The sequence below is a fragment of the Lithobates pipiens genome, unplaced genomic scaffold, assembly GCF_037356315.1.
Source record: "Lithobates pipiens isolate NorthernLeopardFrog02 unplaced genomic scaffold, aLitPip1_a1.2 Scaffold_8, whole genome shotgun sequence".
Classification (NCBI taxonomy): Eukaryota; Metazoa; Chordata; class Amphibia; order Anura; family Ranidae; genus Lithobates; species Lithobates pipiens.
The window spans coordinates 502,249,913-502,263,009 of record NW_027507903.1 but is presented as its reverse complement, the minus strand read 5'-3'; the positions used below and the strand labels follow the sequence as shown (position 1 = coordinate 502,263,009).

Below are 13,097 nucleotides of genomic sequence, written 5' to 3'. Positions count from 1 at the left end.
GTATATATACTAATTATTAGCAGGGGTTCAATTAGACATAAACATTATAGGGTTCCTCTGTGTTAAAAAGGTTGAGAAACGCTGCCTTAGTGAATTGTGCACCTTCCTTGGAATTCTTTTACCACCTGCCGACCAGCTCACGCCAATATACATCTGCAAAGGGTTTTTGTTCCTGCAAATTGCCGTATGGGTACGTCTGTACCTTTAAGGTGCTGCTGCACGGCGGGGAATCCGATGCGTGTCCCCTCACAGTTAGAACACACCCAGGGAACAAACATTTAACCCCTTGATCGCCCCCTAGTGTTAACCCCTTCCCTGCCAGTGATATTTACACAGTAAACATTGCATTTTTATAACACTAATCGCTGTATAAATGTCAATGGTCCCAAAAATATGTCAAAAGTGTCCGAACTGTCCGCCGCAATGTTGCAGTACCGCTAAAAATCGCAGATCACTGCTATTACTAGTAAAAAAAAAAAAAAAAAAAAAATGGCATAAATCTTTTTCCGTAGTTTGTAGATGCTATAACTTTTGCGCAAACCAATCAATATATGCCTATTGCGATTTTTTTTAACCAAAAATATATAGAAGAATATATATTGGCCTAAACTGAGGAAGAAATTAGTATTTTAAAAAATTTTTGGGGATATTTATTATAGCAAAAAAGTTAAAAATATTGTTTTTTTTTTCAAAATTGACGCTCTTTTTTTGTTTATAGCAAAAAAAAATAAAAAACACAGAGGTGATCAAATACCACCAAAAGAAAGCTCTATTTTTGGGAAAAAAAGGACGTCAATTTTGTTTGGGTACAGCGTCGCACAACTGTGCAATTGTCAGTTTAAAGGGACGCAGCGACGCTTCGCAAAACAATGGCCTGGTCATTAAGCAGTCAAATTTTCCAGTCTGTAAGTGGTTAAACGTGCCTATTAAACTCTTTCAAGTTAGTTTGTCTTTAAGAGGCAGGAAGTTGACATTTACTATCTGTTCGGTTTTCAAAGTAATGTGTTTAGCAGAGGAAGTTCAGAGAGGAGATCGGGGTAGAAAGCCTGAGAAAAGTTACGCAAGGTCTTGCTGAGAGCAAAGTGTGCATTGGGACTTACAAGATGCTGTTTGTCCTAAACCCACAGGAGCTTTGACGTTCCCATGCCGGCTCATTGTGGAAGTAAGGTCCTCACTGGACTTTGCATTCTTGAAATCCTTCCAGCTGCTTGTACACAGCCTTCCCCCCACCTTTCAAAATACGTCTAGAGCTTAATATGAACTCTGACGTCAATCCTCAGCTAAAAAAATCTTTTTCTCTTTCAAAAACTCCTGCGGACGAAGAATCGCTGAGCAGACAAATACAGTAACCTGTGATTGTTCTTACTTTTCCACCATCCCTGGCTTTGTGTCTGACGAGATGAAGTTATTTGCAGCAAAGGGGCACTGAGATCTCCAGAAAATGAACATTTCACCTTTGACAAGTCCAGCTTTTTGCTACCTGCTGAGAAGCACGCCGCGCGTGTACTAATGCCGGGAAAAGGGCCTTTATTTGGTTTTTATTCCAGCACATGGCAAATGGAATTTCATTCCAAAGAAACATGAACCAGCCCAACGTGAAGCCTAGGTGGAATCAGAAGTATCGGATACTTGTTTCAGTTCAAAGCATGCCTGGCTGTCAAAAACTCTCCCGCAACCACTAATCTTCCATTTCTATCCTGACAACTAGCATTGGTTTAGTATTTTGTTGTATGGGATTTTATAAGCAGCTTGAAGGTCTCCCTTCGACAAGAAATACATTAAACATCTATATTTGGTTCTTCCACCCCGTATGAAGGAAACAACTGCTTGGGCTAGGCTTCATTTTAAATTGGAATTGTTTTGCCTAGCTTAAGCAGGTGCGTGCTCACCGTTTGATACAGGCAAATCAAAGTGCATTCTGGGATATTTTTCTGCGTTTTAGGTTGGCAGGTCCTTATGTGGATCTTAGCCTGGGAGTCTTGTGATCCAATACAAGTTTGATTCGTGTTCGTGGTGTTAATAAATGTGTTAATCAACAGGCTTTGTTATAGGTAGAGAAGATGGAAGCTGCAGTAGGACATGGCCACTTTTCATTCTAAACTCAGATTTAAATGATTTAATTATCAAGTAAAGCTAAGGTTAATTTACCAATTGTAGCTTTGCATGCTTCTAACCTGAAGGTAGAAAGTTCAACGTAAATGTGGCTTGGCTAATTGACCACGTAGCCGTGAATTTGTCAGCATTTACGTACTCTTTGTTCTACTGATGGAAATTCAGTTTTATTATAGCTACTCTTAACTTATCACTGCTCTATTTTCAGTTAATGCCACTCTTGGCACTTTGACAAAACACATGAATTCAGGTAACTGGACTTCCAAGGTCCATTCCCTCGTACCTGGCAACTCTAGCCTAGATATCTGGCCAAGCCCAACAAAACAGCAATTGTTAGAAATATTTACAAACCAAGGAAATGAAGGCATAAAACATGAATACATACGATTATGTCATGGTTCTTTTCTACAGAACGTGTCTATATTGCATATCTGGGTGGCATACCGATCATGATCTCAGCCTAGATAAACATTAGGTAAACTGAGAGAAAAAATAGTGACTGGAACTATAGCTGGCAGACCTGATAAACATTAAAGCTAAAGTCCAGGAAGACTGCTAAATACACATATAGAATACATATGAGGGACCAGTTTTACTTTTTCTTACTTTATTTCTGTCCATCCAGTTAAAATTTTTGCACAGCTCTAACACAGGCTTGACTGGCAGGGCAGGAGAACTGATTTTTATCTGCTTCAGGGAAATAACAATTACAGTGAAAGAGGAAGCAGAAGACCCATGAGCTCATCATTTTATTACTATGTTCTCTCTTCCTATCAGCAAGCCCCTTGTTAACACATGAGCGCTGCAGCAGAACTTATTGATCCCTTGTGCTGTATTTCTTTCTCCCTATTTGAGCTCTGCTGTACAGGGATTAAAACTGGCTGATACCAAATGCAGGTACTTACTCCACTTGTATTTATAAAATACATTTACTGTATGAATGAATACCGATCTGCATTCATTTGTGCCTTATATATCAGCCCAGAGTTCAGCTGAGCAAGAGAAGGGAAAGCAAAAAGTAGGTATTCAGGTTTAGAATCTTGTTTATGGCACTGAGTCTACGCATTAGTGCATGATAGAGAGGCTTTTTTCACAGAATCTGTTAACCTCTGCCACCAATAATCAAAATCTTTCGAGAGGTTATAAGCAAACTCATTGTTACAACACAGTCCTAGCTGCACCTTCCTCTTTCTTAGCAGTTTTTCACAGCGAGCCTATCTTCCAGATTGCAAGGCGTGCGTAGTAACTGTGCAGCTGGGATTAAATTTGGAAACAACCTGCCTAATTCATAGCATTTAAAGCCCTAGAGAGAGACGAACCAAAAAGGTCAGTCTGATTCCTTCCTGTGTAAAGAAAAACACGGGTCACTTGAGGATTTTTGTAAACTGCGTTGGGGCTGGAAGTATAACTTAGAGCAATTACTTTTTTTTTTTTTTTTTCATTTACAAGGCTAGGATCTAATCCCCCTTGTGCACTTGACAGAAAGAGTCTTGTGTAATCGTTGGTTTTCTACAGCTTGATATTTTGTTTATTTAAACTGACGCAGTTGCGTTTTCTCCACGTTCAGTATTTTAGGACTACAAGTTGTGTATTGTTCTGATTACACAGCGGAGAATTTGTAATGAGAATTTTGTCTAGTGAGGCAAAGGTGAAGGGAGTTTTTTTTACGCCAGGAGGGTGCCTACATTTTTCCGACGCCTTAAAGTGAAAAAAGGTCTTGAACGCACATTTATGAATCCACTTCGGTCAACTACCTAACTGACGACAGCAGGAGTAGTCTTTCGGTTTATTCATCTGTTTTAACAAATTTTGGACCAGAAAGTTTTTGAGTTTCCTAACACATCATACTGGTTTTTGACTATGGAGAACTTTTTTCATCGACATTTTTGTAAATCTCACCAACCTGAACCAGAACGGAGAATGAGTTTGGCGGCTTCTAAAGTCAGACGCAAGTCAGGAGTTGGTGGACCATCTTTAGAACTGCTCACACAGAGAAAGGCTTCTGTACAGGCCTTCCCCAACAAGAGGAAGGGTGAAAGTCGGCGGAAATCTAGCACAGCACCTGTTAGAGTCAACCCACGTTTTTCTGTGAAAATCATTAAAAAGTATACGTTAAAAACAGCAAAAGTTCAGAATTTAGAAGACTTGCTTTGGGAGATATGGATGGATTGTAAGTTACTCAGTGCTAATCAACAGTCCACGGAACAGAATGATGGTGGAGACTATTATACATCTGAAAGCGAGAGCTCAGAGAGTGAAACGGGAACCTCACATGAATCAAGGTGTGTAGACTTCTCCAAATGTTTTGTGTGTCTGCCAACACTGTCCAACCACTGTTCTTTTATACATTTTGGAATAGTGGTGAGTCGAAGATGATATCTCTGCACCTCTGACACAGCTTGCAATTGCTGGTCTGCATTGTTAAACTGAACCTATACTTTGCACACAAGGCATTGTTATTTGTTCATTTTACAAGGGCGACCACAAGGAGTCGGTGCTTTTCTTCCTTGCACTCTTCCATTGCCACGTGTTTGTCACCATTGGGTGTACAAGGAGGAAAGTGACAAAAACTGAACATCAAGTCCAGATTGAATGTTATTCAGACTTTTATATCGTAAAAAATGGTCCTCCTTCCTCAGGGCACCGTTGAACAATGTGTATAGACTGGTAAAGTTAGAGGGAGGTATTAGTATGAACACTGCAGATGCTGGTAAAGCTGCTCAAGAAATACCCAAAACTTCAGGTGTGGGGGAACACGTCATTTCTCTCTTCTCAAAGTGCAGCTAATTGTCAGGCCCAGGCATTGTTAGGTGGGGGAACATATGTAGAACTGTCTACATTTCAGCTTGTTTAGCAAGTAAAAATTTACACAGGAATCTAAGTCAGTCTTGTAGTTGATCTAGGCGACGGGGAAGCCTGTTTCAAATATTTGAATAAATCTTCGTCCCAGCATTAACTGTTTCTGTTATATTGTTCTTGTACTGAAAACAGTGTTTATTACTCCTTGTGTCCTCATTACCAGGCTTGCAAAACTATTGTAGATGCACCTGCTGGAGACATAGATCAGTACCCCTAGGTAATTTCCTATTAACACAGGTATGTCCCCCAGAAGAACATCTCCCAAGAGTCCTTTCCATGGTGTATGGGGCAGGTTCTTGGGAGTTAAGACAGCAGCGCCGTGATGTTTTTTTTTTTACATATGTGTCCTATTGGGGAGATTTCCCTTCATGTCCTGTCCCATTGCCAAAACATAAAGTGACATGAAAAACCTCTAAAGTGAGTGAATCCCTGGTTGTCACCAGGGTCACCATAGTGTCCCCAGTGGAAGATTTCACCTCTACTGCTGCTCTGGTGACAGCCCAAAATGTGGGATTTTCTTTAGCTTTCACTCTTTGTGATAACAGTAAACGGGACAAATAGAAAGGATGAATTACCGTAAATGGGGTAATTCCCAGACAACAATGAAAACCTGGCAGGTGTTTCCATTCTACCGGAAACTAAAAATAGACTTTGTATTTAGATATGCTTTCATATACTGTAGTGTATACATCTAGAGAGGTACAAAAAGGGCAGAGACAGGCAAAGTTCTGCAGCCCAGAAGGAGTAAGCTCAAGCAGCACTGACACCACTGCTTGGAATTTCAGTGCAGCAGGAAGTTGGAAGCTTTCTGGAAGGATCAACAAATATTTTTCTGCACTTGCAGCATTTTTAAAGAGAAAAATAAAATCTGCACATATTGCTGAGATGTACTGCTTTTTTTTTTGCCCAAACATTCACTCTCAAATGTTTTGTTGTTTTAAAGCGGAGGTCCACCCTAAAATGGACCTCCGCTCATCGGAATCCCCCCCCCCTCCGGCGCCACAATCGGCACCTTTCAGGGGGGAGGGGGGTGCAGTTACCTGGATAATCCAGGTAACTGCACCCACTTCCGGGCTAGCTCTCTGCGGAAAGGGGCGTACGTTACGCCCCTTTCCGCAAGCGCCCGCCCCCTTCAGCAAGTGCCCCGCTGCCTGCTGGGAAACACACAACTCCCAGAGGCAGCGGGGACCGTCCGGATTGCGCCGCGCGGCTCGCGCATGCGCAGTAGGGAACCGGGAAATGAAGCCGAAAGGCTCCATTTCCTGATTCCCATAACCAAGATGGCGGCGGCACGAGCGAGCGATCGGCTTCGGGTGCCGACATCGCGGGCGCGCTGGACAGGTAAGTGTCACTATTTAAAAGTCAGCAGCTGCAGTATTTGTAGCTGCTGGCTTTAAAAAAAAAAAAAAACGCGGAGTCCCGGTGGACTCCCGCTTTAACTAGGTATTGGTGTAGTCATATTTCCTGTCCTTATTCGCCAAAGGGACCAGACAGGTTCCTGTTCCTGGTCACATAGGGGTTGATTTACTAAAAATGGAGAGTGCAAAATGTGGTGCAGCTCTATATAGAAACCAATCACCCTCCAGTTTTTTTTTTTCAAAGCTTAATTGAACAAGCTGAGTTTAGAAGATGATTGGCTACCAAGCACAGTTGCACCAGATTTTGCACTCTCCTGTTTTAGTAAATCAACTCCATAGTGTCCATTGCATTCATGGTTATCCACTCTGTGTTGCAACAAAAAAAACATCTTTCAGGTGAATAGTAAGCTCTGCATGTGTCTGTGAATGCTGTGCCTGCATGTAGTTATGTCAGATAAAATTACTGTTTAGCTCTCACCTGCAACGGCACTAGACTGAGAGACCCAAGGATTGTGGGATATATAGTTTCTTCACAGGAAGTGTCAGTTCTCAAACTACAGACAGAGGTCATGCATTACCCTGTGCAGTGACATGCCACATGTTTGAATCACAAACTGAAACTTCTGACACCTGTATATGAAAATTTACTCTACTATAGGCTGTGCATACCGATTAACAGACAGCACAGTAAAACCATATGATCAATGCACATCTAATGCAGGTGAAACACAAAGTGTAAGTAGGAAGGTTCATAATGCCTTTATCGTTTTTTTACCCTAAAAAAAGAAAAGAAAAGGATCCTGCTCCTTTAAAGCATTTTATACAGCACAGTGCTTGTGCTGTGTCATTTGGCCCCTAGTATCACCTGAAATACCTGGCTGATCCTGCCTGGTTCTACCCCCCCCCACCTATTAGTGCCCTTCAGTGCCCACCAATGCCACCTATCAGTGCCACCTCATCAGTGCCCACCAGTGCTGCCTATTAGTGCCCATCAGCGCCACCTTATCAGTGCCCATAAATGTAGCCTATTGGTGCCCATCAGTGCAGCCTATCAGTGTAGCCCTATCAGCGTACATCAATGAAGGAGAAAAATTACCTGTTTGCAAAATGTATTAACAAAATGTAAAACAGTTTTGTATTTTTACATTTTTTAACCAAAAATAAAAAACCCGGAGATGGTCAAAAGAAAGCTCTATTTGTGGGAACAAAATGATAAATGATAAATTCTATTTGGATACAGTATTGCATGACCGTGCAATTGTCGTTCAAAGAGTGACAGCGCTAAAAAGCTGAAAATTGGCCTTGGCAGGAGGGGGTTTTAGGTGCCCAGTAAGCAAGTGGTTAAGGCCTTCCTGTAAAGTGAACTTTTCTGCCTGGTTTGGGCAATGTATGGGTTTAAAATCCAACAGGATATAGCCAAAGACAGTGGGGTTGATTTACTAAAACTGGAACATGCAAAATCTGGTGCAGCTCTGCATGGTAGCCAGTTAGCTTCTAACTTCGGCTTGTTCAATGAAGCTTTGACAATAAAACCTGGAAGCCAGATTTTGCACTCTCCAGTTTTAGTAAATCCCCCAAAGAGTCTATACTACATATATGGGAAACAAGAAAGGTAATTCTTAAAGCGAAGTTCCACCCTGAAAAATGTTTTTGCATATTCACAGACCTTTAATAGTGTTAAGGAATCACTTACTGCCTTAAAAGAGAAGTATTTTTTTTGTTTGTTTTGTTTTTTCAGTTTCCTACTTACCTCGGGGGATGCAGCATCCTCCCGATGCTGCATCTGTCCCCTGGCGCCTCTGCACTGAGAATCCAGCGATCGAACATCGCCAATGGCTCGGTTCTCACAGCTCCCCATGCAGAGAGCTGCTGACTGTCAATCAGCAGCTCTCCGCTCTGCTCCTCCTCACTCACTGGATCGCTGAGCTGTGGAGGGGCGGGGAGTGGCCATCTCAGGCTCTTAGCGGCTCGCTGAGAGGCTGAGACAGGTGTCAGTCCAGGAACCTGGTGGATCTAGACTTCCAATGTCGGGATGATGCGGAGTCTGGACTGATTTTTGTGATGTCAGCAGAGAGCGGACTTCATACTGCTCTCTGCTGAAAACGAGTCACAGGAGTGCAAAACGAATTGCACACCTGTGATCCATAGGAGAAGCCCAGCCAAACTAGCTCAGGCTGGACTTCTCCTTAACTGGAACAAAAGGTACAAAGGGGATACCGAAGTCAGAGAGGGAGGGAAGGAAAGCAGTACAAGGAAAGATTAGAAATAAAGAGAATAAAGAGACACTCCAGCATGGCTATGGGGTTGTTATGACTGATTCGCCTTCAACCCAAAAGATAAATTACGTGGAGTAACGAAACATGGACCTTGAAGTCCAGGTGATAGAGAAGGCCTGGAGTTTTTGACAGTTTTGGCTGAGACAGGATCACTTACTCACCTATGCATGCGTGCTGGAGTTTTTTCGTCCTGGCTCATGGTACTTACTGTAAGATGCTGGAACTGTACACTCAGCTGTGCTAATTTAAGCCTCCATGCACGCTAGCATTTTTTTTTTAAGCGAAATAAAAAGCTGGAAAAATCACTGGATAAAATACGCTGGTAATAGCTTTTTGTAGTAGCATTTTAGGAGCGTTTAGGATCATTAAGGAGCATTAGCATTTTATTGTCATTTTTGCCATAAAAGAGGGAAAAAAAGGCCCAAAAATGCTATTAGTGGTGTTTAGGAGTGTTTAGCAGCAGTTACTAGTGTTTCTGCTGGAAAAACGCTCCCAGAAACTTCAAAAAATATTTTTTTCTGCTCCTAGATGCTGAAGCTCAAAAAATGCTAAGGCCCCATGTACGCTGCTGCTGCTAAATGGACATTCAGAGGCAGTTGGACACTTTTTTCAACTGCCCCTGAACTTATTCAATGTTATTTTATGTGTACATGTACACAGGTTCGTTTACTGTCGATTTTAGGTAGTTGCGTTTATAGGCCTTTTTTTGAAAGCAAAAAAATTTGTTCAGATGCCGAAGTTTCTGAAGTTTCAGACGCCAAACGCATCTAAGCGCGGCTAAATGCGGCTAAATGTAGTAACCCGCGTTTCGTTTATAGGCATTTTTAGTTTTTGGCCATTTAAAAAAAAAGCTTCTAAATGCAAATGTGGAAAAACGCCGCTAGATTCAGCATGTAAACGCGGCAAAGCGGTTAAACATGTGTTACTACTTATCTGTCAAGTTAAATCGTTTGGGAGAGGTTGTAAAAATGTCCCGTGTACATGAAGCCTATTGCCCCGTACACACGATGGGACATTCCGACAACAAAAGCCATCATATTTTTTCCGACGGATGTTGGCTCAAACTTGTCTTGCATACACACAGTTGCACAAAGTTGTCCGAATTTCCGTTCTTCAAGAACACGGTGACGTAGAACAGTAGCCAATAGCTTTCGTCTCGTCATTTATTCTGAGCATGTGTGGCACTTTGTCCGTCGAAATTGTCTACACACGATCGGAATTTAAACAATCGGATTTTGTTGTTGGAAAATTTTAGATCCAGCTCTCAAACTTTGTGTGTCGTAAATTCCGATGGAAAAAGTCTGATGGAGCCCACACATGATCAGATTTTCCGACAACACTATTGGATCGCACATTTTGTGACAAAGATTTATTTTACAACAAAAGTCTTTATTGGACATTTTCAAAGGCCCCGTACACATGGTCGGACATTCCAACAACTAAATAACTATAAATAATTATACCAAATAATAATATAATAATAAAAAAAAATATTAAATAATGTAATCAAATCAAAAACACTGAAATTTGCTCAGTTGCAGTCTTGTCACTGTCATTACTTTTCAGTATTTGATGCTCGCTCAATTCTGTGAGCGATTCTAATTTATTATCGCTGTTTTCTAGCTGGTCTAAAACCACTTTTGATGTAAAGGGACAGTTTTGGTTGCTATGGACAATCTCCAGTTTCCAGGCAGAAAGAACAGTTTTTATAATATAAAACTACATGCAGGACACTGGGCAGATCACTAGGGACAAAAGGGATGTGAAAAAATTACTGTATTTTTCGCTCCATAAGACGCACCTGACCATAAGACGCACCTAGGTTTTAGAGGTTGAAAACACGAAAAAAAAATATTCTGAACCAAATGGTGTACTAAAATATTTTCCAGTGCCCATGAAATGCAGAGTGACCATTACCATAGAAAATGCAGAGTGACCATTACCATAGAAAGTATTGGCTGGGTATGGCAGAGTATTGGCTGGGTATGGCAGAGTATTGGAAGAGTATGCAGAGTATTGGCAGGGTATGGCAGAGTATTGGCAGGGTATTGCAGAGTATTGCATGGTATGGCAGCGTATTGTCAGGGTATTGCAGAGTATTGGCAGGGTATTGCAGAATATTGGTAGGGTATTGCAGAGTATTGGCAGAGTATGGAGGGATGTCTGTGACTGCACTTGTCACAAAGCAGCGCTGTGGGCACTACAGATACAGCCCACAGCGCTGCTGCCATCCGATCTCTCCCCTCCACTGTACAGATCTATACACAGAGGGGTAAGAGGAACCGGCATCGGTTTGTTTGCAAGTGATCGCTCTGTCATTTGACGGAGCAATCACATTGCAAACGGCAGGTGCACCAAGATGGCTACCGCTCCGGAGCTAGGCTGAAGCCGCGGCCTTTCCTAAGGCCGAGACTGCGGAGCGATCTGGATCGTGGCAGGGGGCGGTGCCAATCGTATATTCGCACCATAAGATGCAGGCACATTTTCCCCCATATTTCTGGGGGGGAAAAGTGCGTCTTATAGTCCGAAAAATACGGTACATACAACAATGTAATCTGTAAGGTTACATTATACTGTATGTATTGTGTGTGTTTCATTTTTTTAATTTGGCGCAGTTCTCCGTCCCCGTGATTCGCAACAATCGCAGGGAACGGAGCTCGGCGATGTGATAGATCGAGAAGAGGACAAGCCGCTTGCACAGCGGGGGGACATCGCTGGATCCAGGGGATAAGGTAAGTATACTTATCCTGGATCCAGCGATGTTATCCCGAGTCTGGCTTGGGGTTACCGCTAATGTTAGTGAATTTTCACCCTGAGCCGGACTCGGGAATACCACCAGGGGGGTTAATGTTATGTGTTTTGGTTAGATTTACTTTGTTAAATGTATTGCCTTTTTACATCTACCTTGGGTTGTTACTGTAAATTCTTTGAAACGTTGGTATCCTTCTGTGCTTTAGCCCACATTTTCTATCTCTGTTTCTTAACTATATTTTTGAAAAACTCTGATGTGTCATAAACACCATGTGGTACGGTGGATACAACTTACAAGTAGAAACGTGCCATGTCCAAAATATAAAGTTTGTCGAAAAAAGAGAAAATTGGGCTATGGACTTTTTAGGCACAGTACAAAGACTCAATTAATTAAAAAATATAAATTTTATTTACAAAAATATTTAAAAAATAAGATCACGAAGTCAATACACAGAATTCATACATGATCAGAACATTATCCCCATAGATATAACCGCATTCATATAATAGTGCTAGAATGATCAAAACCATCAATGAGTACTCTCAACCGTAAAATATTAAATGATCCATAATGGTGGAACATCAAAAGGGATTGGAAAATGATGTTATGCTCGACATGTTTCGCGTGTCCTCGCACTTCTTCCGGAGCTAATTCTGATCGATGAATATAAAAATAAAAATGTATGTGCCGAGGCTAGATCCACGATAACGGAAAGGAAATTCCAATGTGTAGAAGCACCAAATATAATACCTAAATCTACGCTGATCCAAAAGGAAAAAACACAGCAAGTAATCAAGATATTAGCGTGAAAAAGAGGCTGGGTACAACCGCAATGAAGATCAAACAACAGGTGAATTTGTTTCATACAATGGAAAAATATTCAAAGGGACACAATACCATCCAATAGTAGATTCGCCTGGAGCCAGACTTGGCAGCAGCGTCTGATATGAACAGGTCGACGGGATAAACACTATCCTAGTGTTTATTGGCATAGTTTTAGACTACATACCATTGATGTAAGCACATTGTGTATTATATTTGGTGCTTCTACACATTGGAATTTCCTTTCCGTTATCGTGGATCTAGCCTCGGCACATACATTTTTCTTTTTTATATTCATCGAACAGAATTAGCTCCGGAAGAAGTGTGAGGACACGCGAAACATGTCGAGCATAACATCATTTTCCAATTCCTTCTGATGTTCCACCATTATGGATCATTTAATATTTTACGGTTGAGAGTACTCATTGATGGTTTTGATCATTCTAGCACTATTATATGAATGCGGTTATATCTATGGGGATAATGTTCTGATCATGTATGAATTGTGTGTATTGACTTTGTGATCTTTTTTAAAAAAAAATATTTTTGTAAATAAAATTTATATTTTTTAATAATTGAGTCTTTGTACTGTGCCTAAAAAGTCCATAGCCCAATTTTCTCTTTTTCGATTAACTATAATTTTAATATGACAACATTGTTTTTTTTTACTTGTTATGGACACAGTGAGGGACATTTATGAATGTGGTTGTGCTCTATTTCCAAATTTCCTCCTCTCCTCTCTTATTTCCAAATTTCCTTCTCTCCTCTTCCTTTCTCTGTTGGGGTCCCGCAAGGTTCTGTTCTTGGACCTCTTCTATTTTCAATCTACACCCCTCCCTGGGTCAGTTGATAGCCTCCCATGGTCTCCAATACCATCTCTTCATTGATGACACCCAAATCTATTTCTCTACCCCTAAG

The 13,097-nt window shown here is 41.3% G+C and overlaps 1 protein-coding gene across 14 annotated transcripts in view; it reads left to right on the top strand.

Moving 5' to 3' along the window:
* DGKI (diacylglycerol kinase iota) overlaps window positions 1-13,097 on the top strand; it is a 542,650-nt gene that overhangs the window by 190,056 nt on the left and 339,497 nt on the right. For 3 of the 14 annotated variants that reach the window (XM_077469232.1, XM_077469227.1, XM_077469223.1), the window contains exon 1: window positions 2,955-4,394. The exons of 4 other annotated variants lie outside the window; for them this stretch is intronic. In XM_077469232.1, coding sequence (XP_077325358.1) covers window positions 3,973-4,394 — 422 coding nt within the window. In that variant the 5' untranslated portion in view covers window positions 2,955-3,972. Of the gene's footprint in view, window positions 1-1,075; window positions 4,395-13,097 lie in introns of those variants that run through there. 7 more of the 14 variants (XM_077469230.1, XM_077469229.1, XM_077469228.1 and 4 more) reach the window with 5 other exon arrangements.